At 39.5% G+C, this 27,715-nt stretch overlaps 1 protein-coding gene across 4 annotated transcripts in view; it reads right to left on the minus strand.

Annotated features, from left to right (window-relative positions):
• Positions 1–6,863: 6,863 nt before the first annotated feature.
• Positions 6,864–27,715, minus strand: part of LOC131233920 (histone acetyltransferase GCN5) — a 64,641-nt gene continuing 43,789 nt past the window's right edge. For 2 of the 4 annotated variants that reach the window (XM_058230781.1, XM_058230780.1), the window contains 6 exons: positions 23,715–23,783; positions 21,548–21,602; positions 18,994–19,112; positions 18,145–18,238; positions 7,365–7,506; positions 6,864–7,058 (listed from right to left, as the gene is read on the minus strand). In XM_058230781.1, the coding sequence (XP_058086764.1) occupies positions 6,992–7,058; positions 7,365–7,506; positions 18,145–18,238; positions 18,994–19,112; positions 21,548–21,602; positions 23,715–23,783 (546 nt within the window). In that variant the 3' untranslated portion in view covers positions 6,864–6,991. The remainder of the gene's footprint in view (positions 7,059–7,364; positions 7,507–18,144; positions 18,239–18,993; positions 19,113–21,547; positions 21,603–23,714; positions 23,784–27,715) is intronic. The other 2 variants (XM_058230784.1, XM_058230782.1) reach the window with 1 other exon arrangement.

The following is a 27,715-nucleotide window of genomic DNA, read 5'->3' on the forward strand; positions in this document are numbered from 1 at the left end:
ACTATTTTGCAGCTGGCATCACACTAGTCCTATGCAGTTTGTCCTATGCAGTTTCATCATGGTACACGAGGAAAACATTGTAATGATTGGGGCTGTTGATCTAGAGAGGAGAGCAACAAGCAGCCTGCATTCCCCTGGTGATACTCAAACTGGATGGTCAGAATTTTCTGATATGATCTTGACCTTTAGCTTGACTCCACGTATCAACAACAGTATTGTTCCTATTACTGGTTGGCCGCTTGTACCATGAAAGGTCACCAAATCACTGGTTAGCTGCAAGGCACATGCAAAAGGTTACTCACCAAATTTGATTTTTGCAGTATGATTACAGTTTGTGTTGCATGCATACTTCTTTAAGATTTGCTGACCCACTTCCAACTGGGGATTCCATTCTAGCTTTGTGAAGCTTTTATTTTTTGCTGAATGTGGCATTCCAGAATTGCTAGTTAGATTGCACGAGGATTTACAGGTGAGAATCATGAACATGGGCAACAGATGGCCCTTTCATGTGGCTATTCTGAAGAATGATCTGGCTGGGGGAAAACCACGAAAACATTTGGCGTGCAAGTCTGCAGCCCCATCTGATTAAAAAATAAAGAAAAATTTCCTACTGTACGACCCATTTATGGCACAAGAACTTTTTAAGCCCACTTATTTTTAGCTCCCAATAATAAGCCCCAGCTGTACGGACAGCTTTTTCACATGTCGAAAATGCCCCTGCCTTTCCTTCCGGAACCGGATTGGCTGGTGCTCGAAGACGAGCGCCCTGACACTCCTCGAACTCCGAATTGTACGAACGGTTCAACAGAGATCAAAGTTACATGGGCCCCACAGTTATGTATTTATTATATCCACAACATTCATCTACATTTCGAGATCATTTCGGAGCATTATTAAAAAAAAAAAATAATATCCAAAGATCAACTGGACCACACCGCAAAGAGCAGCGGGAAAATATTTTCCCCGTTAAAAATTGTAGGGCCCACCATAACATTTATTTTCCTCCAATCTATTCATAAGGTCACAGAGACTTGGATGAAGAGGAAAAACAAATTTCATAATGATCCAAAACTTCTATGACCCCTAAAAGGTTTTCAATGTTAGACGTTCAATCCTCCACTGCCTTTTACAGTGTGGTCCACTTGATAGCTAGATCCATCTTCTTTTTCGTCTAAAGCCTTAATACGACTTCGCCAAATAGATGGACGGTTTGGATATAACACATACCTCATAATGGGACCCACAAAAAGCAGTGGGGATTACAACAGGGGTAAAAAAAAAAAAACCAGCCAGTGAGTTAGGGTGGACCGGGTTAGTGGCTACGGATTATATTTATATAAATATGAATATATAATCATATAAAAATTTTTTTCTCTGTTTTTATTCATTTATTTCTTTATTCATTTAACAAGCATATCTTCTGAACCAAAATGAGTTACTTGACTTGCCGTATATAATTTTGAGGTAGGAGAAGCTACTTTAGCCAACCAACCTTGTTATTTTCGAAGATTCCATCAGGTCGATGGTTGAGAATCTATTTCATTCACTTCGCGGTCAATTTCAATCAATTTGCGGTCAATTTAATTCATTTCATGGTCAATTCCCTTCACTTCACGGTCAATTCTATACATTTCACGGTCAATCCCGTCAATTCCCCTTCACTTCACGGTCAATTCCATGCATTTCACGGCCAATTCCCTTCACTTCACGGTCATTTCCATTAATTTCATGGTCAATTCCATGCATTTCACGGTCAATTCCCTTCACTTCACGATCATTTCCATTCACTTCACGGTCAATTTCCTTCACTTCACGTTCAACTCCCTTCACTTCACGGTCAATTCCATTCACTTCACGATCAATTTCCTTCACTTCACGTTCAACTCCCTTCACTTCACGGTCAACTCCATGCATTTCACGGTCAATCCCGGCGATTCCCCTTCACTTCATGGTAAATTCCATGCATTTCACAATAATTCCTGGCGATTCCCCTTTACTTCATGGTCAATTCCATGCATTTCACGGTCAAGTCCATTCACTTCATAGTTAATTCCATGCATTTCACGGTCAATCCCGGCGATTCCCCTTCACTTCACGGTCAATTCCACGCATTTCATGGTCAATTCCCTTCATTTCACAGTCATTTTCATTCATTTCACGGTCAATTCTCTTCACTTTACAGTCAATCCCATGCATTTCACGAACAACTCCCTTCACTTCAGTGTCAATTCCATGCATTTCATGGTCAATCTTGGCGATTCCTCTTCACTTCACGGTCAATTCCAAGCATTTCACGGTCAATTCCCTTCACTTCACGGTCATTTCCATTCATTTCACGGTCAATTCCCTTCACTTCACGGTCAATTCCATGCATTTCACGGTCAACTCCCTTCACTTCACTGTCAATTCCATGCATTTTACGTTCATTCCCGGCGATTCCCCTTCACTTCACGGTCAATTCCCTTCACTTCACGGTCAATTCCATGCATTTTACGGTCAATCCCGGCCGGCAATTCCCCTTCACTTCACGATCAATTCCATACATTTCATGGTTAATTCCCTTTACTTCACGATCATTTCCATTCATTTCACGGTCAATTCCCTTCACTTCACGGTCAATTCCATGCATTTCACAGTCAATTCCCTTCACTTCACTGTCAATTCCATGCATTTCACGGTCAATCCCAGCGATTCCCCTTCACTTCACGGTCAATTTCATGCATTTCACGGTCATTCCTGGCGATTTCCCTTCACTTCACGATCAATTTCATGCATTTCATAGTCAATTCCCTTCACTTCATGGTCGATTCCGTGCATTTCACGGTCATTCATGGCGATTCCCCTTCACTTCACGGTCAATTCCATGCATTTCACGATCAATTCCCTTCACTTCACGGTCAATTCCATGCATTTTCCAGTCAACTCCCTTCACTTCACAATCAATTCCATGCATTTCATGGTCAATCCTGGCAATTCCCCTTCACTTCACGGTCAATTCCTTGCATTTCATGGTCAACTCCCTTCACTTCACGGTTATTTCCATTCATTTCGCGGTCAATTCCCTTCATTTCACGGTCAATTCCATGCATTTCACGATCAATTCACTTCACTTCACAGTCAATTCCATGCATTCCACCCTTGTACGTGTATCGATTGTTTTCACTTACTAGCTCCCCACCATATGAGCATAGAATAATTATCGAAGCCATTTTCTGAAAACAAACACAATGATATAACTCGTTTAGTATTCACATGTATAAGGTGGATTTTACCAAGTAGTAGGAAATCCACCATTGTAGTAGCTCGAATATGACCGACTTGTTGGTCAAATATTCAAAGTTCTCAATTGCAAGGATGTATGCCACTCAGTTCGCGATGATTTTCACTCACTTCACAGTCAATTTCACTCACTTCTAGGGCAAGTTCACTTACTTTGTGATGAATTTTACTCAATTCTAGGGCAGGTTTACTCACTTCACGATGAATTTCACTCACTTCTCGATCCTGAAGTAATTGAAAATGACCGCAAAGTGAGTGAACTTAAGGGAATTGAATTGACCATGAAGTGAAGGGGAAACAGCGGAATTGACCGTGAGAAGTGAAGGGAATTGACCGTGACGTGAAGAGAATTGACAGTGAAATGCATGGAATTGACCGTGAAGTGAAAGGGGAATTGACTGTGAAATGCATGGAATTGACCGTGAAGTGAAGGGGATTAACTGTGAAATGCATGGAATTGACCGTGAAGTGAAGGGTATTGACCGTGAAATGAATTGAATTGACCATGAAGTGAAAGGAATTGACCGTGAAATACATGGAATTGACCGTGAAGTGAAGGGGATTGATCGTGAAATAAATTGAATTGACCGTGAAGTGAACGGAATTGACCGTGAAATGAATTCAATTGACCGTGAAGTGAAGGGGAATCGCCGAAATTGACCATGAAATGCATGGAATTGACCGTGAAGTGAAGGGAATTGACTGTGAAATGAATTGAATTGACCGTGACGTGAAGGGGAATTGTCGGAATTGACTGTGAAATGAAGGAAATTGACCTTGAAGTGATTAGAATTGACCGCGAAGTGAATGAAATTGATCGCGAAGTTAATGAAATTCACCGCGAACTGATTGAAATTGACTGCGAAGTGTTGATGGTCAAATATTGCATAATGGACCCCATTTATTACTTGGTTTTATGAACATGATAATGTTTAATGTTCTATTTTAATCATGTTTATGTTGCAAGGTGAATTTAAGAGCTTAGATTGGAAAATGTGCTAAAAACATGGATTTGATGCTCAAAGATCACCAAGGCGAGGTATGAATCTTAGGAGACCAAGATTGAAGAATTCACATGCTAAAGATCTAAGGAAATCAAGTGATGAAGGAAGAGAATTGAAGACTTGAAGAAAAGAAAATGAATCTTGAAATTTGTCCTGAAAACAGATTCTGGGACTAGAAAAGTCTAATTCTGAAAAACTACCAAAATCACCTTTGATACATGTCAAATACCATTCGATATGTATCGAAAATTGTAGAATTTTTTAGCCAAACTCGCTGGATAGTTCTGGACCTTTTTCGATCATATCTTAAGACCTTCGATACATATCGAAGGACATATTGAAAGACCTTCGATATGTATTGAAGGACATATTGAAAAACGCGGGGGCTACAGTTATGGCTATGGATTAGTTACGGTTATAATTCGTAGCTATAGGGAGCCCCATCACATTCCTGAAAAAGCAGGGGCATTTTTGACCTGTGAAAAGCTGTCCGTACAGCTGGGGCTTATTCTTGGGAGCTAAAAATAAGTGGGCTAAAAAAGGTCCGTGGGCCATCAATGGGTTGTACTGTTGGAAATTTCTCAAAAATAAATAACAACAGGATATAGGATATGGGGCCATGAAAGAAACTAGAACGCCAGCTTTGATTTATTTTTTGCCTTACCTAGGGGATCATTTCTCATCTATTTTCAGGCATTCCAATCGGAGTGAAATAATTGCCATATGGGAAACAACGATATCCATTTAGTACAGAAGGCAGCCAACTTGTGGCATAGCTCGATATCTTTTTGGTAATCAAACATCTACACTGAGCATCTGTCAAAATTGGTGGGCAATGTGCGGGGTACAATGATGGAAGATGATCATTTGCTTTTGAGATGATGAAAATTAAGGACCTAGTCTGCATCTAAGCAAAGATCACCACCCTAAAATGAAGTAAAACATGACAGAAGTTTATGCTCCACAAGGGTCTGTTTGCATGGAGCTGGTTCTGATTAAGATCAATTCATTCAGTTTGTTTCGGGAAATGAAAAGAAATGATTTGGAAAAGGTGCCTTTTTTAATGAGTTTACACTTCTTCCGGGTCCTTTTTGGATAAAACATATGCTAATTCTGTTGGACTTCAATCTTTTCATGTGTAGAAAACAGGCCTTGATTGATTAGGAAACTTTTTTTTTTTTTTCCCTCTCTTTCCCTTCTTTTTAGAGTTTGTTCCACCGAAAAGAGGAATGCATTTTGCAGATGTGCAAACACAAGCGTCCCACACTTTTGCCAACACAGCACAGGTGTGTGAAATCTGGGACATCCAGCAGAAAGACCTCCCAATGAATGTATAACAAGCCTAAAAATAAGGCCACAACGGTGATCAGGTGTGACAACATTGGATGGACTAATATTTCCTCAACTATCATTTTCTTTGTACATGTGGCCCACCAGATGAGTGCATTGGTCAGATTTCTAACTAACGTTCTCCATGGAATCCACCGGATGAAAGCCCTAAATTTTACAACACATCAGCACATGGGGCGCCACTTGTGTTGGGTACAACATCATGCACAATAGAACATTCTCTCTTCAGAACAGGTGATTGAGAATTCCTGTGCACAAGTACAATCACTTAATTTTTCACCATTGCAACGTCTTGGGAATAGTTACAAACAGTGACCAATTCGCAGATTTTGAAAACATCACAAGAAAAAAAAAACTAAATGATATTTCAAAATCTCGGAAAATTTAAAATATCGCAATGCTAGTTCATAAAATAGTTCAGGTGTGAATGAGATTCGTCATTATGGTAACAAATAATAGCAGCATGATCTTTAGCTCTGTAATGAGACATGCAATCATGCATTCAACAGCTGGTGCTTCTATCCATCACTTGAGTGCAAGTGCTCAACACAATGGAGTTTTAAATTTGTTAAAATCCAATAAAGCATCATTTCAAGTACAAAAAAGTGCCATCAAAGCAAAGTGGGGCACCCATTTCTGGTGATGTTTGCATTGGTATATAGATGCTAGGGCTGTCGATGGGCCATGCTCGGGCCTGCCAAGATAAATAAAATAAAATTGAATAGGCCTGGGCCGAAAAGTTCAAAATCCAGGCTTAGGCCAACCCCAGGCCTGGCCTGTTGACAGCCCTAATAGACACCAATTCGTGCTTTTGAGTTGTATAAAAAAGAACCGATCACATACAAGCAAACAGTACCACACTTGTAGTAATGTACCTTCTTTACTGCCAACACGCCGCTTGTAGGATATCAGTACCATGGAAATGGTAGGCCCCACAATGAAGATCACCTTTTCTTTTCCAAAAAAAAAATAAAGGGCTGATCCCCTCACTAGGTGGGCCAGGCAGTCAAACCAAAGATTGTCCATTAATTCCAATGGTGACGCCCACCTGAAGAGCAGAACAACCTGATTTTTATCCCACGTGATCTTCATAGTGGGCCTACTGTTTTCATGGTACTGATGTACTGGTAAAGAAGTGGTATGTTAGTGGGAAAGACCCAAGTTGTGGTACCTTGCCTGTGTATGTGATCAGTTTCTCCAGATAGAATTACCATAGAGATCGATGTCCAATGCACAGAATTCGTATCACATGTTACACGGAATAAATTATTTGTAATTGAAATTACAAGTTACAAAATACAAATCTGCTGAGGGTGAGCTGCTCCTAAGAACATGGTTAGGATAGATTCGTACATACATTACTGCTGAACTTTATTAGCAGCTTGGAGGTGCGAATGGACTTTGTTCGAGAAGAAATTTTCAAGCCTAAGTGTCCAAGAAGCCAAAAGTTAGGATGATTAAAACAGTAAAGGAATGATCCAAGGTGTGTGGAGTCTACACTGAATGTTGTGTTCGTGCACACCATTCACCAATTTGATCATGATCAGATGATAGTGATAGAGGGTCCTATCACTGCTGGGAAGGTGATGAGTCAACCAATGGGATGGTACATAGCTCAAGCAGGTGGAGAAACTCACCCATCAGCACCATTCAGTATATGCACCGAACACTGGATCATCGCTTGAAAGAAAAGCAAAATAAAAATGTGAGGAATGGAGCGGCGATGCTCACCTGGTTGAACATTTATAATAGATGGTGTCTGGAGAGTTGTAGGTGCGTGCATTTAGAAACATTCTCTTGACATCCGCAACAAACATCTCAAATGTAACATAGTACATCTCCGATTCCAACCTCTTTGACATTGTCCTTAAATCTATTGGAAAGAACCAGCAATTATGGGAAACTTGAAGAGGATGAACAAAGAGATCACAAAATATACACCACAAAAAACATGCCCTTAAACTCAGGAAAAGAGAAAAAGAAAAGCAATTCCTCATTGCTTTTGGTTCGTAAATTGGGCCGCTTCTGTCCAAATAACATAGGCAGAGTTGGGGACACGTCCATCTCCTGCCATCCACAATAACAGCAGCAATGGGGTTTTTTAAATGGGGCTATCGAAGCCCACGCTGGTAAGTGTTACATCCAAACACATTTCATAATGAGTGATACTGGTACCACCGCGTGGGGCCCATGCGACCGACTTTTGTCTTCTTTGAAATTCTTTTGTTTAGAGAGGTTACACCAAATTTTATTAAAAAAGAAAACAAACAAAGATGAGGAATCAACACCTTGTTAGGTACAACTAAGAGGACCAAAAGGAGTCAAAAGACTAGAGAACAATAGGTGAATTGCTTGAGAGACTGGGCCCAAGTCACCCCATCGAATTTGGCCTTTCTGAATCAGGACGGCAGTGCCTATTCTGGAAGCATCTATTCTTGTGCTCATCCCAAAGAGACCACAAACCTGTAAGAAGGGAAATCCTCCGCAATGATCTCCTTTTATGTTGCCACCTCCCTCGTGCCACGCCAAGTAGAACAAATTGATTGAAGAAAGTATCACCCGACAACATTACAACAAATTGAGGAACCTTTCCCACCCAGCTCTAGTGAAAATGCAATACAAAAATAGTCTCACCTTTATGAAGAAATGTGATTATTATTATTATTATTATTATTATTGAGAGAGGTGAGTCAAATTTTATTAAAAAGAAGAATGTAGATTGTTAAACGGCTACATTGTGCTAATGTTGAGAGCCTACGAGAAGCTAAAATGAGAAGAGAGAGAGAGAGAGAGAGAGAGAGAGAGAGAGGAACGTGAGATGCTGGGTCTATTGAAATACTAACCCTCTACTCTTATTTACAATAGTAAAAACGTAAATGGGCTTATCACATGGACATGGGCCCAACAGGCCTTATTCAATTATCAACCTTTCAACACTTCCCCTTAACTTGGAGCATCCTAATGAGGCCCAACTTGGAATCAAAGTTAACATAATCAAACCTAAAAAAAGAAAGAAATTCTTCTCTAACATAATCAAACCTAAGAAAGAATGAAATTCTTCTCTAACACCCCACTCAAGGTGCTCTGAGAAGAGGGACTTGAGTTTGGAGAGGCATATAAAAGATTCCGCAAAAGTAGACAATAAAATAAGTAACATGGCTGTGCAGATGAGTAGCACTAGCTATGATGAGAGGCAAATGAGTGGATTAGAAGTAAGGGCGATGAAACCACCAATATCTTCACGCGAAGAGGTACTTTTGCAACTTCAGTGATGTGAGCCAATAGAATAACCATCCCGCATAAACAAGTTTGGATCAACTATCCAGCTCAGCCAAGGCTGGATTAATTGTCCAACACAATCATAAGTCTGAACAACTATCCAAAACAGATAAGAATGGATTAACTGTTCAATATAGGGGTGCACACGGGTCGGTTCGGTCAAGTTCTGGGGTTAAACCGGAACCGAACCATTCGTAATGGTTCTAGGATTTTCGGAACCAGAACTGGGCCGTTAGCACCCTAGAACCCTAACCGGAACCGGACCATTAAAATCGGTTCGGTTCCAGATCGGTTCCACGGTTTTGGGCTTTTAATAATCCAGCCCAATTGCGAGAGAGAGAGAGAGAAGGGGGGGGGGGGAGGACTGACGAGAGAGAGAGAGAGAGAGAGGACCGGCGAGAGAGATGGGCAAATACAGCAAGGACTAAGAGTATTAGATTTTTTTTTTTTTAATAGTTTGGTTCCAGGTTCGGATCTACGGATCGGTTCACGGTTCAGTTCGGTTTGGTTCTACATACCCCCAAACTGAGAACTGGAATCGGTGCACTCTAGAAAGGGACCAAACCGGACCGTTTGGTCGGTTTCGGTCCGGTTTCACGATTCTATTGGTTCGATGTGCACCCCTAGTTCAATATAAACGAGTTTGAATCAACTATCCAGCTCAACTAAGGTGGGGCCAATTGCCCAACACAATCATAAGTTCAGACATCCACCTAGAATAAATAAGAATGGACCAACTGTCAAATATAAACGAGTCTAAGCCGCTCAGAGCAAATAAACCCAGTACAATCATAAGTCTGAGCCAAGGCTAGGGCAATCACCAGTCCAAACAAACCTGAACCAACTATCCGGTGCATAAATAGATCCAGCCAACTACCCAGTACATAAACAAGTCGGGCCAATTCCTTGAATAAATGCTGCTCATGCTACACATCTTGGCAAGGAGAGCCTAAAACGAAGAAGTTGCTAAGTCATTGAAGGAGGTGGAGAAGAGGCAAGCACGTGTCCCATAGCAAGAGACAATCCAATCAAATACCTCCAACCGGACAATAGAAAAATCAGCAAGGGCTTTAACTGCACCTCAAAGAGGCTTCAAATCAAGCAACACGTGAACTGGATCACCAAAAATTTAGCCAATCAACAATGAAGCTTCAAATCCAACAACATAATTTAAAACCCTAAAAATTCCAGTTGCAAGCCACCCCCTCATGAATCACAAGTCAATGAGAAAAAGGCCTTACAACTCTAAAAATAAAAAGAATAAAAAGAATAAAAAAGAAGAATGGAGGATGGAGGGAAAAGAGTTAATAAGTAGTTGTTGTGTAGGGAAGGAAAGAGGAAAGAACGAAAAGAAGATTAGGAAAGGAAGGGAAACACCATGAGAAAGATTAGAAGAATAAAACTCATAGATTTAAGGGGAAGAAGAGGAGAAAGAAGGAGAGAAGAAGAAGAAAAAGAAAAAGAAAAAGGGGAACCACCAAGAATTAAGAAAGGGGAAAAAAACCCACAAATCTACTCTAATAGAAAAAATCCAGCGAACCCTAGCCAAGGCAACATAAAAATCTGCTTAAACAAAAAATAATAATAATAATCCAACAAACCCTAACAAAGGCAACATAAAAATCTACTTTAATAGGAAAATTCCAGCAAACACTAGCCGAGGCAACACAATAAATCTACTTCAAAATAATAATAATAAATAAATAAATAAATCCAGCAAACATTAGCCGAGGCAACACAATAAATCTACTTCAACAAAAACAATAATAATAATAATAATAAAATCCAGCAACCTTAACCAAGGCAACACAAAATTCTGCTTCAACAAGAAAAATCCATCAAACCCTAGTCAAGGCAACATAAAAATTAGCAAGTCTTTCAGAAAAAATTTCAAAAAAAATAAATTTGAAGAAGAATAAAAAAATAAAAATGAAGGGAAAAGAAGAAAAAGAGAAAAGAAGAAGAAAATGAGAAAAGAAGAAGAAGAAACCCTAGAAGAAGAAGAAGAAGAAAAAGAAAAAGAAAAAAAACCCTAGAAGAAGAAGAAGAAATCCTAGGAGCACATAGGCTCTGATACCATGTTAAACGGCTACTTTGTGCTAATCTTGAGGGCCTATGAGAAGCTACAATGAGAAGAAGAAGAAGGAGAAGAAAGATAGAGGAGAGATAATAAGAGAGAGAGAGAGAGAGAGAGAACAGTTCTTTAGCTAGTCAACTGTCAAGATTTTTCCCACGCTGCAATCCAGCGAACACACGGACCTTCAACAGCACCCTCACTTTCCAATTTTTTTCAAAAAACTAAGAATGAGGGGCCATTTCTTTCCACCAGGAAGCAAGCTAGAGACTTTCAATAGAGATTCCACTGGGTTCTGCCATCCAAATCCTCTTATCAATCCAGTTATGCGGCAAGGACACCTTCTGCAGAAGAAGTTGCTAAGTCATTGAAGGAGGTGGAGAAGAGGCAAGCACGTGTCCCATAGCAAGAGACAATCCAATCAAATACCTCCAACCGGACAATAGAAAAATCAGCAAGGGCTTTAACTGCACCTCAAAGAGGCTTCAAATCAAGCAACACGTGAACTGGATCACCAAAAATTTAGCCAATCAACAATGAAGCTTCAAATCCAACAACATAATTTAAAACCCTAAAAATTCCAGTTGCAAGCCACCCCCTCATGAATCACAAGTCAATGAGAAAAAGGCCTTACAACTCTAAAAATAAAAAGAATAAAAAGAATAAAAAAGAAGAATGGAGGATGGAGGGAAAAGAGTTAATAAGTAGTTGTTGTGTAGGGAAGGAAAGAGGAAAGAACGAAAAGAAGATTAGGAAAGGAAGGGAAACACCATGAGAAAGATTAGAAGAATAAAACTCATAGATTTAAGGGGAAGACGAGGAGAAAGAAGGAGAGAAGAAGAAGAAAAAGAAAAAGAAAAAGGGGAACCGCCAAGAATTAAGAAAGGGGAAAAAAACCCACAAATCTACTCTAATAGAAAAAATCCAGCGAACCCTAGCCAAGGCAACATAAAAATCTGCTTAAACAAAAAATAATAATAATAATCCAACAAACCCTAACAAAGGCAACATAAAAATCTACTTTAATAGGAAAATTCCAGCAAACACTAGCCGAGGCAACATAATAAATCTACTTCAAAATAATAATAATAAATAAATAAATAAATCCAGCAAACATTAGCCGAGGCAACACAATAAATCTACTTCAACAAAAATAATAATAATAATAATAATAAAATCCAGCAACCTTAGTCAAGGCAACATAAAAATTATTATTATTATAATAATAAAATAATAATAATAATAATAATAATAATAATAATAATAAAACTTTGATATTTTGGGCCCAAGCCCTAGGCCCGTTGCCAGCCTAAAGGATTCTCCACAATGATCTCCTTTTATGGACACCAGTGTGTTGTCATGTGCGATCGCATATGCGCACCTATGTGCACTGATTGCATATGCAATCACTGCACATATGCGATCGCATATGCCAAATGTGCCACGATATGCAATCGCATAGTTGCCAACAGTTAGAAATCTGACCGTTTTCTGACCGTTGGAATTTATTATTATTATTTTTTAAAATCCTGATTTTTTTTCTCTATAAAAAGAGATTTTACGCACTCCTACATGCACTCAAAGCTCAAACTCTCTCTATCTCTATTTTGCTCTCTTGCACTTTCTCTTACACAATTCTAAGCCTCAAGCTTCACTCCTCCATCCACATTTCTTTCAAGAATCAAGATTAAGATTGAAGTTTTAATCAAGGGACAAGTACATAACATCCACAATGATTCAAGAATCAATATTCAAGAGACATTACAAGACAACCAAGCTCTCCATCCATTGAATTGAATTCTCTTTCTAGTTTCTAATTTTTCCAAGTTATAAATATTCACACAACACGCCCACCACTCTCTCTTTCTATTTCTCTTTCCAGTTTCTACTCTATTATCTATCTCTCTTTCTATCTCATTCTCTCTTAAAGTTTCATAACATCCAAGTTCTAAGTTTTCTAACAACTTCTAACATTTTTTTTTTTAGTTTGCTTGTTACTTTGTTACAAGTTACAAGTTAATGTTGTTTTAGTGACTTAGTGTTACAACTTACAACTTACAACAACACAACTTTACAAGTCTACATTCTACATAATTCTAGAATCAAGATCAAGACTCAAGTCAAGGGTCAAGGACTCAAGGCAAAAGTGAAGACAAGACAACTTAGATAAGAAGTGAAGGTTGAAGAATTTGAAACTTCTTTTTAAATTTATAATTGTAATTTTGTTTGTGTGTAAATCTCTCTCTCTCCCTTCTTTTCTATAAAGTCTACAATTGTAACTCAACTCTCACTCTCTTTCTCCTTTTCTTTTCCCTCTTTTTCTCCTTTTCTACAAGTGTAACTCAACTCTCTCTCTCTCTCTCTCTCTCTCCTTTTCTTTTCCCTCTCCCTTTCTAGTTTCTACTAGACTACTACTAGTGTAAGTGTGTGTATATAACTCTCTCTCCTAAGTGCCATCTCTTTAGTCTCTTTACTCTTAGTCACTTACTTTTTACTTTTTAGTTTACTTTCTAATTACTTTTTAGTACAAGGCTACTAGCAATTAATACACACACCACCAATATAATATCTTCTTCCCAATCTTCCTCTTTGAAACCCAAGTCGAATGACTCGGGTTGGAAGTATGGGCACTACCGTAGTGTTATGGAAAAGACTCACATAGTATGTGAGTTATGTGGGTATGTGAGTTCCGGTGGCATTGCAAGACACAAGCAACACCTTACGCATTTACCAGGGTCAAACGCAAAAGCATGCGACAAAATTACTCAAGAAATCCGATGGGAGATCATGGAGTGTATGGAAAAACAGTCAAGAAAGAGATGCGATAGTGCTCTACGTTAGGAGGAATATTTGGAACAAGATGCATATGAAGATATAAACATAGTTAATGTAGATGAAGTTAGTCCCACTTCCCCTACTTCGATAGGCCGGTCTAGACTACAAGTAAAACCAACGGTCTCAAAAAGAGCCTGAGGGCATGGGCCCATGGATAGATGGTGTAGACCACATCCCGAGGATGTGATCGACCAAAGGGGTAGAGGTAAAGGGCCGGCTCAAACAACTTTAAAGAACCAGTATGAACAAAAAGATAGGAAAACCACTATTCAATATATTGTTAGGTGGTTTTACCAAACCGGCATTGCTTTCAACGCCGTTAAATCGATAAACTTCAAAATAATGGTTGAGGCTATAGGTTAATTTGGACCTGGGCTTAAACCTCCTTCATATCATGAAATGAGGGAGACATGTCTGAAAATTGAAATTGAATATACACGATCCTTCATAATTGAATATAAAGAATTGTGGAAAACATATGGGTGTTCACTAATGGACGATGGATGGACCGATAGATCCGGTCGGTCTCTCATTAACTTTTTGGTAAATTGTCCAGCTGGGACAATGTTCTTGAAGTCCGTGGATGCATCAGGCCATCCACACACAGGAGAATACTTGTTCAGATTACTAAATAATGTAGTTGAGGAAATAGGTGAGGAATATGTCATACAAGTAATTATAGACAACGCAGCCTCGTATGTAATAGCCGGACGTCTTCTTATGGAGAAGAGGCGTCGTTTATTTTGGACCCCTTGTGCGGCCCATTGTGTTGATCTTATGTTAGAAGATATAGGTATGTTATTTATAAGTGTGATTGGAAGGGCTAGAAGAATCACGGTCTTTATATATGAACACGCCATTCTTCTCAGTCAAATGAGAAGTCACATGGGGGTAACTTGCTACGTCCAGCAGTCACCCGTTTCGCTACAGCTTTTTTAACACTACAAAGATTATATGCAAAAAAATCAGAACTTAAAAGTTTTGTAGTGTCGGCCGATTTTACAAGTGGGCCTTGGTCAAAGAAGGCTGAAAGGAAACATGTTCAACAAATAATCCATTCTCAAAGTTTTTGGACACAAGTGGTAAAGACACTAAAAGCATCTGAGCCCTTAGTCACTGTGTTGCGATTGGTGGAGGCTACATATATGATGCGATAAAGAGAGCGAAAAATAAGATCATGGACCATTTTAACTATAGAGACCGTGATTACAAGCCAATTTTAGATAATATAGATAGAAGATGGTTCAACCAAATGTCATATCCATTGTATTCGGCTACTTACATGCTTAACCCAGCCTGTTTATTCGCTTCTGCTGATCCAGCAAAAGCACTAACTATGCATATGGTTGGATTTATTCATGTCTTGGAAAGAATGATTACAGATAGAAGAGAACATGACAAGATCTCAACTTTGCTGGACTTCTATACAAAAAAGTGAGGGGATATTCTCAAGGGATATCATAATAAGGCATCGGACAATGAAATTACCCAGTAAGTACTACTATGAATGTCAGTCTTAGTGTCTTACAAATAGTTTTTCTAAAAAGTGTCTCTAACCTACTTAAACTGTTTTTCTTAGCTGACTGGTGGGCTGCCTATGGAGTGGACCCGAACAGGAAGGATCCAACTCTAAAGAAGCTAGCTATGAGGATTCTTGGACTCACGTGTTCTGCCAGTGGTTGCGAGCACAATTGGAGCACGTTCGAGGTGGTAAGTTTAGACTGTTTAGTAATTGTAAACTTCAATTTTTTAGTGTAAGGCCTAAGCTAAATTAATTGCCTAAATAGCTAATGCCAAATGCTCTTTCTTACAGATTCATACCAAAAAAAGGAATCGCCTTGCGCATAAAAAAAAAGCTCAACGACTTGGTTTTCGTTCAATACAATAAAAAAATTGTGAGAACGATTCCAAACTAGGAAAGAAAAGTCCAGTTTCCTTGACCCTGTCTGTTTAGATGAGATGGATGCAGATAACGAGTGGCTCATAGAGATGGAGGACCCGGTATTTGCTAGAGAGGACCTGACATGGGTACGAATTGAAGATGCCGTATACGGATCGACACCTGGTGAAGGTAGTACCACTCGAAGGCGAAAGATGGGGGGGAGCCGGGGGGCGAGTAGTAGCCATTAACCCGTTGAAGAGATTCAGGAGATGGAAGAAGGTGATGGTGATAATGATGATCAAGCTGAAGATCATCTATCATTGGATGTTGAAGAAGTATTATTACGTACAGATGATGAAGAAACGGAAGAAGAAGAAGTGTATGTGGAAGGAGATGACTCGAATGATGATGATGATGGTGGTGGACCTGGTGGTGATATGCCACAATGGCAACTAGATCAATGTATATAGTAATGATTAGATGAATAATAAATAAATAACTTCTTCATTTTGTTTACTTAGTGTGTTGATATTGATTGTTGATGTATATGTAGTGTTGAATGTTGAATGTTGATATTTCATATTTGTTAAATGTTAAGTTAACTATATTGTAGAATGTAGAATTGTTGATGAATGATGACTTAATATTTAATTCATTATGTAATTGGTTTTATTTTACTTAAATTAAATGTATTTCAAGGGCCAATGACATATAATAATTTATTCATTTTTTTTCTTAATTTATCCCTATTTTTTTGATTTTTTTTTTTAATTTAAAAAATGTTAAAAAAAAATAAAATAAAAATGTGTGACCGCATATGCGACTGTGCGATCGCATATGCGCACAAGCATATGCAATCGCACACGATCGCATATGCTATTTAACAACATTGGCCGCCACCTCTCCCATGCCACACTAAGAAGAATGAAAATTGATTGAATAAAGTATCAACAATATTGAAACGCATTAAGCACTCTTTTCCCCATACAGTGTCTGAAGACACATGACACATATTGGGGATTATCGTGTCTTTTCCACAGCTTATCAATTGAGCACCTTGTTCTGCCTACCAGAAAAAAGAAGGAAATAACCCTACGAGGGCCCTATATGACCAAATGGGCATTGTCAGATTAGAGGAAACCCGGGGATGAGTGATTCCCCGCATACAAATAAATGGAAAATTTACCAGACCTTTTCAAGCTGTGTTGTCTACAGCTGTTTGCATCTTCAATCGAGTTCCTACAAATTGATTTTGAAGATTTCATATGGAACTTGGAAGTTCTCTGTGACTTACATCCTAGGGATCACTAGTATTATCTTTTGACGCTTGCCTTAAAATGTAGCAACTTTAGGAATGGAACAATTGATTGTATCTTTGTTTGTTACTCTAAACATTCATAGGGGTTTGTTTTATCTTTTGAGGACCATATAGCATTTATTGAGATTGTATCTCATGACACGCTTATTGTTGAGGACAAATACCTAAGCCAAAAAAACCAAAGGGTTAAATTGGAGTTGTATAAGACACCCAAGGCTAGCTAAGGGGGTCTTGCTCCTGTTAGCAACAATGGTAACTTACCATCGCTGAGGATAGTAGGAGCTCTTTGGTCAAATATCTTGAACCTCCTATGGAATTCGCATAACAGAATTCCCCAATGTTTTTTTTTCGAGAACGAGAGTAAAGCTTTCACACGTGTCTCTCACTCGTTAGATGAGCTGGTGGAGACTGTAGTGCGTGTGAGTGATCCAGGGTTCAAACCTTGGTAGTGTTACCTTTCCCAAAAAAAAAAAAAAGCTTTCACATGCGCATGTGGATGAAGATGGACCATTTGACCTAGTTCCTACTAGCAAGAATTGGAATATCTGAACTCCTACAAAGATAGATTATTTTAGTGGACAAAATCCTAGGCCTTATCAGTGGTAGAATTTCGAGGAAATAGTTATAAATTAGAATGGACTTTTCTCAAACATTGAGATGGAAATGCATTTGAGCTGGTAGTTAAAATCATGAAGGACAGTTAAAAGAAATTCTTGAACCTCTCATAGGACAGAGATCTCTTGTTCTTATGACAGTGCATGTTGTAAAACTCCAAGTGAATAGAGAATCATGTTGATCAGATTTCCTTGTTGAGTAAGCTAGTGGGTTCCCAAACTGATGCAGTCGATTTGATCAAAGCACAAGAAAAATAAGATATTTCCATGATGTAGACATTTCACTCTGCCGAAGCAAAATAATGTCTTTAGGGAAACATGTCAGTTGAAAGTGTAGTCATACCAATGAAAGATTAACTCAAAGAACAAAAAAATAATTCATCAGTCATTTAAGAAATCCAAGCAGGCTATTGCACATTGCAAAAGTAAGATGAAAACTGCAAGGAGAGTGCTGATAAGTATATAGAGATCACTGAAATGGACTATGCTAGTAGAGATGGGTGCCTCACCCATGGGGTCTTTGATGATGTCATAATAATCGGGCACATCACGAGCATCAACCGGCTCCTTGAATGGCCAAGAATCAGGATGCTCACTCATCGTCTGTTTGCATGGAAATCCACAATATGGTAAGTTAAATGCATGGGCAAACTGCTTCATAAGAGAACTGATTGTCTATCTCTCATTTTTATTTTTATTTTGAAAAATGATTGGCTAACTATCATTCACTATAATTACCATATTGCAGGGCAGTCGCATTGCACAAATATTGGTAGTATTGATAACAGCATAACATATAAGCTAATGTTAATTTTATAACACATTTCTGAACCAACTCACTCCATCAAAATGTAGGAAGCTCTTATGGCATACTTTGAAATTATGATTTCTGTTAGTTTGGCCATGATTAATGCATACAGCCCTTTCTTCCGTGAATGAGCAATTTGACCAGAAAAATTACAGAGTGATTCTTCATATCTGACCAGTAATGTTCATTCTGTTTCTACGAGTTATCTTTAAAAAAAAAATTAAAAAAATTTTAAAAAAAAATTAAAAAAATTAAAGAAATGCAATGCCAGGATCCTCTTAGGGATCACCCATTCTAGAATATTCACACAAAAACTTCTGAAACGCAAGATGAAGGGCATTAACCACGGACCTTGAGGTTAACAGCCCCTGCTTCCTTCAACATCTGTTTGGATCATTCTTCCAGAAAAATAATAAACATTCCCATGAACTCGGGATCATTAAACAGTGTCACCTGGTGAACTTTGAACTGCACCATTCATTGCTCGACCAAATCTTAACAACATGGACCATCTTTTAAACAAATATGAGTACTATAAGACAGAACTTGCCTTTAAAAGTGAGCGCATGAAGGTATTCAATGGCTGACGATAGGAGACACTGTCTGTAGAAGCGTTTGCTGTTCTAAGTCTTGAATGACCCCATTGATCAGGAGTCCATCCTGCTTCTCCTATTGTTCAAAAGTAGTTGCTTCAGATAAGCATGTCCAGAAAGACCAATGCAATTATGTACATCCAAAAAGGAAATGATTTACACCTTGTGTTTTTATGATATACCCATTTTCTTCTACCTGGTAATAGATAGTACCAAAAGCGTTCTATTCTAAGCTTCTAATCAGAAAAGTAGAAACAAAGCGTGGACTCGTTGAAACGGAAGGGTGTGATTATCAGTTCCATAAAAAAAATATTCATTGTTGACTAAACAATTGCTGCATGTTTTGGACAGAAAGTTAAGTTCAGAACATTTTCTTTAAGTTTGAAAGATACAATCTCGCGAGCTCCTTCAGCTAGGGAGTTTTATTTGTCAGAACTTGTTTTGGTCCTAAAAGAAGCATAGAAGAACAATATGCATCAATTTTTCAATTGACAAGCCAGACAAGGGTAGGAAAATTTTAAAATAAACTCAAATAAAGAAAGTTCAACAGTATATGACAACAAGGTGCATAACCAGGATCAATCCTTTGTTCATAAAAATGAAATGCATAACCTTCACCGTAAATTACATGCCTATAGAAAGAGCTAGAACTAACTGCAATGAATTACGAATAGAAATGCTCCACATGAACCAAACCAGGACAGGTAAAGCACTGTACATAAATTAAATCACGAATTTATTTATTTCTTTATTATTATTATTATTATTTGTAGTTTAAGAAATTGAAATCAGACAAAAAGGAGTTTCTTTAAACAAATAACACATGCAAATAATGCAGATCTAAGGCATTTGGCAAACCAGCTCGAGGGTTTAGAGTAAGGTATAGAACTTGAAAACTCGACTCAACTCAAATGTCTCTTGAGATGATTCGAGTAACTCTTTTTTTTTGAAAGGCAAAGATGATTTTATTAGAAAACTGCCGAGATGGCACCCAAACCAAACAACCCAATCAAGCAAAAAGAAGATCACAATACTTTAAAATAACAAAACAAGAGGCCCATTAAGCCACTTCAAAATTTGCCCCTCAAATAACATGAGAAACGGAGTTGCTTATATAAAACATCTCCTGTTCCTATCCCTCACATGGTCCAAATAACCGCCATCAGCGCCAATCTCCACTTAGCCTTAGTTTGCTTCCTGAAGTTCACCTCATGCCATGCCAAAAGCAAACTTGCCACCGAATCTGGCATTACCCATGGCATGCTAAACAAGCTGAGAAGGCTAGCCCAAACCCCACGCATGAAGGGGCAGTGAATAAACAAATGGTCCATTGATTCAACATCTCCAACACATGATGCATATTGGGAATAACCATACCTCTTTTCTGAAGACTGTCGATGGTTAACACCCTCTTTCTACCTACTAATCATGCAAAGGCCGCCACTTTCTGAGGAGTCCAATAATGCCACACCATTGTGGTCGGAACCTAACACCTCACCTACAGGTGGCAAAGCAACTTGTAGAAAGAATGAACCAAAAATCAGCCCGAGGCCCCGAACTCTCCTTTTGCCAGATCATGTGGTCTCTTTCCCCCATTGGAGTGATAAGATGGATTCTCTCGAGGAGCATAACTAGGTCTTTAATTTCTTCATTGGATAGATTCCTTTGGTAAGGAGGTGAGTACACAACCGAGTTTCCACTAACCACCCAACATCTAGCAACGGGAATGTAGCTGTTCGCAACAATACGCACCAGTCTCGAGAATACATTCTGGAAAGGAATCTCACTCTCCCACACATCCTTTTAAAACTGAATATTTTCTCTATTTCCAACCAAGTCAATCCCCTCCTTAAACTTGTCTTTCATGCTAGCGATGCCTCTCCACAAACTAGGCACTCTGCATAAAGATGAGTCCCTAGTCCACTAGCCCCACTTCCTCACATCCATATTTGGATGCTATCGTCTCTCGCCACAAGGAGTCTTCCTCCATCCCAAACCTCCACCACCACTTTAACAAGAAAGAGATTTTAGGTAGCATACGTTGCATGCTCTATAGCTTACGCCACGTGCCCCGTAGCTTATGCTACCAGGGAGCTATGCCATGTAGCGTTTTATCTGCGGGCTACGCTACGAGCTACTGAAAACACTGGTATAAACTTATGTCCATAGTAAGCTTAGGGAATGATTGACCAACCCTACACATAATTATAAATAGGTGACAAAGGAAACTATTTGTTCATTAGTGAGTGCAAGCAATCCCAGCTTGAAAGTCAGATTCCGAAATCTCCTAAGATAATTCGCAAGCGATCAAAGTTTTGACGAAATTCATTTTGGACCAAAAAAAAAAAAAACTCAAGTTTTAAACTCCACCAATATTGATGAACAAAAGGAAAACCAGACTCCACAGAAAATCAGATAAATTCAAAAAGTAAAATTAACAATTCCAAAAATTTAAAGGTTGAGGTTATGGAAAAGAAAGAAACCCTCAAAGAACAAGTCAAAGTTACTTACTCAACCCAGGAATATCCTCAACTTTGATGCTTTTTCTAGGAATACCAGCTTCTTTCTGAATGACAAAGAAGTCAATGAACATTGGTTAATGATAGGGAAAAAGAAATTGCATTAGTAGCTGGTACTATTGTTCTCATACAGGTATGAAAAGAAGAGGAAAAAAAAGGATAAAGATCTTAAGATAATGTAATCCATGTTATGCATGTAAGTGTCCAGGTGTCAGTGGAACAGGTACTAGACACTCCAACTTATGAAAACATGGACAACGGCTGTTTATTTATTTAATTTTCTTTTAGGTAATCTACAAAATGAGCTATAAATGTTGAACATGCTCTCGTTGATTGGTTAAGGCTACAGATTGTCTAATAGCAAACTGAACCAATAGTCAAAGCTTCAAATTTCAACTAATATTAAGTATCAATATAAATGTTAAATGTTAAATTTACTTGCAGCCTGCTGGGTCCGTGGGATTAAATGGTATGGAATTGTATTAGATGGGGGAAATACCATAGTATTTTGGCAATCCAATCCCATGTTTGGTATAAAATTCTTGCTATGGGAAAAACACTGGATTAAGCAAAACTTCGTTTGGTGGTCCTTGGAATTGTAATCAACGAACCAAATTCACAACGGATGTCGATCACTTGTACACGTAAATTCACAATGGATGTCGGTGACTTGTAAACGTATATAACTAGAATGTCACGTGTAAAGGGCGTATATGGACAGATGGCATAGATAAAACACATGCATCAATGTGGGGCCCACATGTAGTAGATTTCAAAATCCACAGGAATCCTGCATGGGACCAAATGCAATTCCATCCCACCTAATCCCAACCCTTCCCATCCTCCCCAAACGCCGGATGGAATTTGCACGGGACCAAATGCAGTTCCATCCAACTTAATCCCATCTAAATACCATGTGTCAAACTCCCCCTTAGGGTCTGCTTCCTTGGCACAGTGTTAGACAGTCTCTGTTTCAACACCGAGGTCGACCTCATGGGAAGTTCCCATGAGGTCGAGTTGTGTGGGCCCCACCATGATGTGCATCGAACATCTATCCCATCAGTCAGATGCACCATTCCATGGTGGGCCACGGGCTTAAAAAAGTCAATCCATGACATGGGTGGGCCACACCACATACAACAGTTGAGAGGGGTTACCCTCCCATTAAAACATTCAGTCATTTATTGGGCCCTCTGAGATGTGGTTCACAAATCCAACCCATTCATTGTGTGTGTCCCACTTGGATGAGGGGTTAGACCAAGTTTCAGTCACATCCAAACTCAGGTGGGCCCCACCAATGCTTTTATATGTTTTAGGCATGTCTTCACATAGTTTTAGATGGTATGGCCCACCTGAGTTTCGTATACGGCTAATGTTTAGGATATCCCATAACCTAAAGGGGACCCATCAAATGCACGGTGTTGATTTTCGACACACATCACGGTGGGGCCCACACAGCTCGACCTCATGGGATGGTACTATGAGGTCGAGCTTTGTGGGCCCCACTATGATCTGTGTTGGACATCTGCATCGTGCATTTGGAGGTTCCCCTCTAGGTTACTAGATATCCCAAAAATCAGCCGTATCTGGAACTCAAGTGGGTCACACCATCTGAAATTGTGTGAAATCATGCCTAAAACTTCTTAAAGCACTTGGTGGGGCCCACCTGAGTTTTGGATACAGCTGAAACTTGGTGTGACCCCTCATCCAAGTAGGACACACATAATGGATGGGCTGGATGTCTGAACCACATCTCAGTAGCCTTATAAATGATCATGAATGTTTCAATGGGTGGGTTTACACTCTCAACTGTTGTTTGTGGTGTGGCCCACCTAAGTTATGGATTGGCCTGATTTTTAGGCCCATGGCCCACCATGGAAAGGTACATCTGATTGATGGGGTGGATGTCCAACATGGATCATGGTGGGGCCCACCTAGCTCGACCTCTTGGGAAGCTTCCCATGAGGTCAAACTCATAGTACCTTTTCCATATATAGAGGTTGTTGCACATTATATCTATTGACGCACTTGGCAGGACTTGCTATTTCATATTTTGCAAGTTACATCTGTCTTTGATCTGAACAAGTATGTCAAGCAAGTATTTAAATAGATCCAAGTAGTAACATGCAAAGCATCAAGGTAAAAGAAGATCATACAACCTTTTGAAAGTCAATTCCTGGGTAGACAATGTGACAATTAGAGAGTTCTCTTATTTTCTCATCAATTGCCTGTCATTGTAGATCAACAAGAAGAATATTGTTGATTAGACCAATCAATCAGCGGAAACCAAACAAACTCAGGTAATGTAATTGGAGTTCAGGAAATGATGAATGAGAATACATTAAATGGGAAGAATCTATTGACAATGACTAAAAATCGTATTCCTCCGATCATAGTACAAGGATGCATACTGCAAAAACAAAGCGATTACTTGCATTGAAGTCCAATCAAAATATCGTCGCTTTAACTATTCAAAACACGTGCGCACACAAACTGGAACGAGTGGCTCAAGTGCGAGACTAGATACTAGATTCCAGGGTATATCAAGTTCTATGCTAGAACTGGAACGTGGTGCTCAAGAACAAGTGGAAGAAAGTTGTTCCTACATCTTATATGGACGGTCCCTCCTGCTGGCCATTTTTAAATCAACTTCAATGTTGTTCATTCTATAACCCTAATCCAACTGACGTGGGAAGGGTTGTATGCATGGTGTGTCGTAAAGGCCGTTACGTAAAGGTAACAGTGGCAACCATTACACGTTACGGGGTCATAAAGGCCGTTATGGTAAAAATGACCCATAAAGGCCGTTACAACCCCCTTAACAGCTTGTTACATCCGATGCAGGTTTTTCAGATTTTTTCCAATATAACAAAGAAAAAGAGACCATAACGTCTGTTACACCCCGTATCTCGTAAAGGTAATGGTGGTGGTCGTTACAACTACCGTTACGTTATATAATACCTTGTACGTGGCTCTAATGGTTTGGTGCTTGTTGAGTTTTCCGGGCCAATTGAATTTGAGAGATTCTAATAATCTCGAGGTAGCCGCATTGTTGGCAGTATTCAAGGTGTTATAAGCTTGAATTTCTTTCTGGCTATTATTGAGGTTTCCTCAAATGCTATTTCTTGTGCAGCTTCACGTGCTGGTTCATGGAGATTAGTGGGGATGATTGAGGAAGACTGTGACCTATGCTTGAATCATTAAGTTTCATTCTCGTGCAACAAAAGAGAAGCAAATGAGGAAGCAACCAAGTTAGCTAAGTTGGGGGCTCCCCAAGATAGAGATTCTCCATGAGCAAGAGAAGATATTTGTGAATCTATATGCCGATGTACTGTTTTGTCCATTTTGTACTCTTCTTGTAGTTAGTTTGTGAGCTGCGAGGCCCCTGCTTTATGCCCCCCTTTCATTGTAGCACTTCTCTCTTTTCAAATAAAGCACAAACACATGCACATGCGCACTAATTGTAATTTCTTCCCATTTTATGTGTGGGGAATGATCCCAAAGCAGTGTCAACATTACCATAAGTTACAGTAGCTTTAACCCCTGTGGGCCCTGAATACATGATATCCAAACCATCTGGATGCACCCTTCTGTCCTGGACCTTGAGCCCAAAACTCAGGCCAAACCATGACTAAGGGGAGGCCACGGCATAGGGAATAGTTGAGAGGGGAATGCCCTCCATTGATTGTGTATGGGAAAAACGGTGTTGCATATAACAAATCCAATCCATTCATGTGACGTATCTCAACAGGATGAAGAGACATGCCAAAAATCAGGCTATTCCTCAGGTGGCCCAAGCGCAAGCAAGGGTGAGCTTCCCCTTGTAACTCTTATTTCTTGTGGTGTGCCCACTTGGGTCATGGATAATCACGCTATTTTTTGCCCCTAGCCCAAAATGGGATGAAAATCCGATTGTCAGGATGGACATATGCACACATCACACTCAGGCCCACAGTAGTCAATGCTACTATAGCCTACGGTAGTGGGGAATGATCACGCAGTGTTGACCCTATTGTTAAGTCTATGGTAGTGTTGACCTCTGTGGCCCTACCAAAATGTGTTAAAACTACCTGCCAATAAGGTGCATGCCAATAGAAACAGTGGAGAGGGGATTGTTGGTTTCTCTGTGCAGCCATGTGGTTGTCTGTATGGACAGGTGTGTGGACGGGTGTCAATGTCTGTGTGGGTAGGCGTGTGCATGCCTGTGTAAGCTTGTGTGTGTGTATGTGTTTGTTTGCACATGCATGTGCCTACACATCCGTGCGTGTATGCATGCATGTATATAGATAGAGAAGGGTCCGGCTCCATGGCTCAGTGGTAGACAGACTGTTTCAACACTGAGACCAGGGATTGAGTGTTCATGTGGTGTGGGTGGGTGTGTAATATATGTGTGTGTAGAGAGAGAGAGAGAGAGAGTCACGCATGCATATGCATAAATAGATACAGAGAGAGAGAGAGAGTCACGCATGCATATGCATAAATAGATATACACACATTAATACATCGTATAAACACAAATCCATGCATGCATGTGCATGTGTGGGTGGGTGGGTGAACATGCGTGTTCTTGTGCTAGTGGTGTGTGGGTGCGCGTGCATGTGAGCGTCTATTAATGTCATTTTCGGTTCAAATACAAAAGAAATCATGAAAATTGCAATAGTAAAAATCAATTTCAATGGGTTAGCTTGGTAACCAGGTGTGCATGTGTGTGTATATGCGAGCATGTGCACTTGTGTGCATATGTCATTTTTAGGTACATCTATAAAAGCAATCTGCCATTGAGATAGTCAAGAGTCAATTTGAATTCTGAATGGGTTAGCAAAATAGGTAACCATGCAGCTCTCATTCAGCAACTAAAAGGTTGACAGGTTCCGTTTCTAGTAGAAATATATGCAAAGATGGTCTTCTAATAGGAGGAATGATCTTACTAGGCTGGTTGGGTGACCAAACTGTTGATCCTTTTGGACCCATAGTGGATGAGCGATACCCCAGAAATCTCCTCAATAGGTATATCCTAACCTTTCGACAGGTGGCTTGCACACAAATGGCTACGGAAAGAAATGTAGCAACTATTCACATTCAACTGGGAAATTGCCAAAAGAATGAGCCGCTACAATCTTCCGATCTAGCTCTTTTGTTATGGCTCATATTGGTGAGCCAGTCCAATCCATGGTTTAGATCTATGTCACATGGATTTACATGTGGTTACAACATCCTCCAAGTACTAAAATTTCAAGACATGGGTATTGGATAGTGTGAGTGCATGTGTGTGTTCTTTTCCTTGGGCTATCCTTATTTCTTATTTTATTGATATTAATTCCATATTCTTAGTATTACGCTGCGGTGCAAAAGTCTTCAACTCCAAAAACAAATTCAGAAATTCATAAACAAGGGCTAAGAGATTAAACGCTATGGGCTTGTGGACCCACAGTTTGACTGTACAAACACATGTGATTCACTAGCTGATCTGCCACCATGTGGGGGCATAGATCTATTGGACCACCAAAAAAGGGCCGGAGTCCACTCCTAGTTTTCATGGGACCATTCTTGGACTACACTAAGGCCTTGTTTTTTTTATTTTTTGTTTATTTTTTAATTTTTTTTTAAAATTTTTTTTAAGATAAATATTTCTTTATTAGATGGCAAAAGGGTAACAAAAACAGGGAGGATCAGCCCGCTGAGATAGCAGGAAGACTATTCACCTAAAAAAGACAAGTTACATCCCTTTAGGAGAACAACATTTCAAGCCCATTCTACTATCAGGTGTTTCACCCTATTAACTAGAGACTCCCCCAAGTTTGAGGTATTCTCGAAGCACCTCCCATTCCTTTCTTCCCACACGGACCACCAGACAGTTAGGAGGGCCATTCTCCAAGTCTCTTTTCTATGATTGCCTAATTTAGCACCTTGCCAAGCAATGAGCAGCTGACCTGTGGATTATGGAAAGGATCAAAACATTCCAAAAAGGGACAGAATTGCAACCAAATTTGATTGACGAGTGGCCAGTGAATGAACAGATGGTCTACTGATTCTGCATTTGCCATATAGCACAAGCAGACATTTGTGATTATCATACCCCTTTTTCTCAAGTTGTCGACTGCCAGGACCTTCTTCATTCCAACTAACCATCCGAAGGCTGCTATCTTTAGAGGGACTTTAG

Source organism: Magnolia sinica, chromosome 18, assembly GCF_029962835.1.
Source record: "Magnolia sinica isolate HGM2019 chromosome 18, MsV1, whole genome shotgun sequence".
NCBI lineage: Eukaryota > Viridiplantae > Streptophyta > Magnoliopsida > Magnoliales > Magnoliaceae > Magnolia > Magnolia sinica.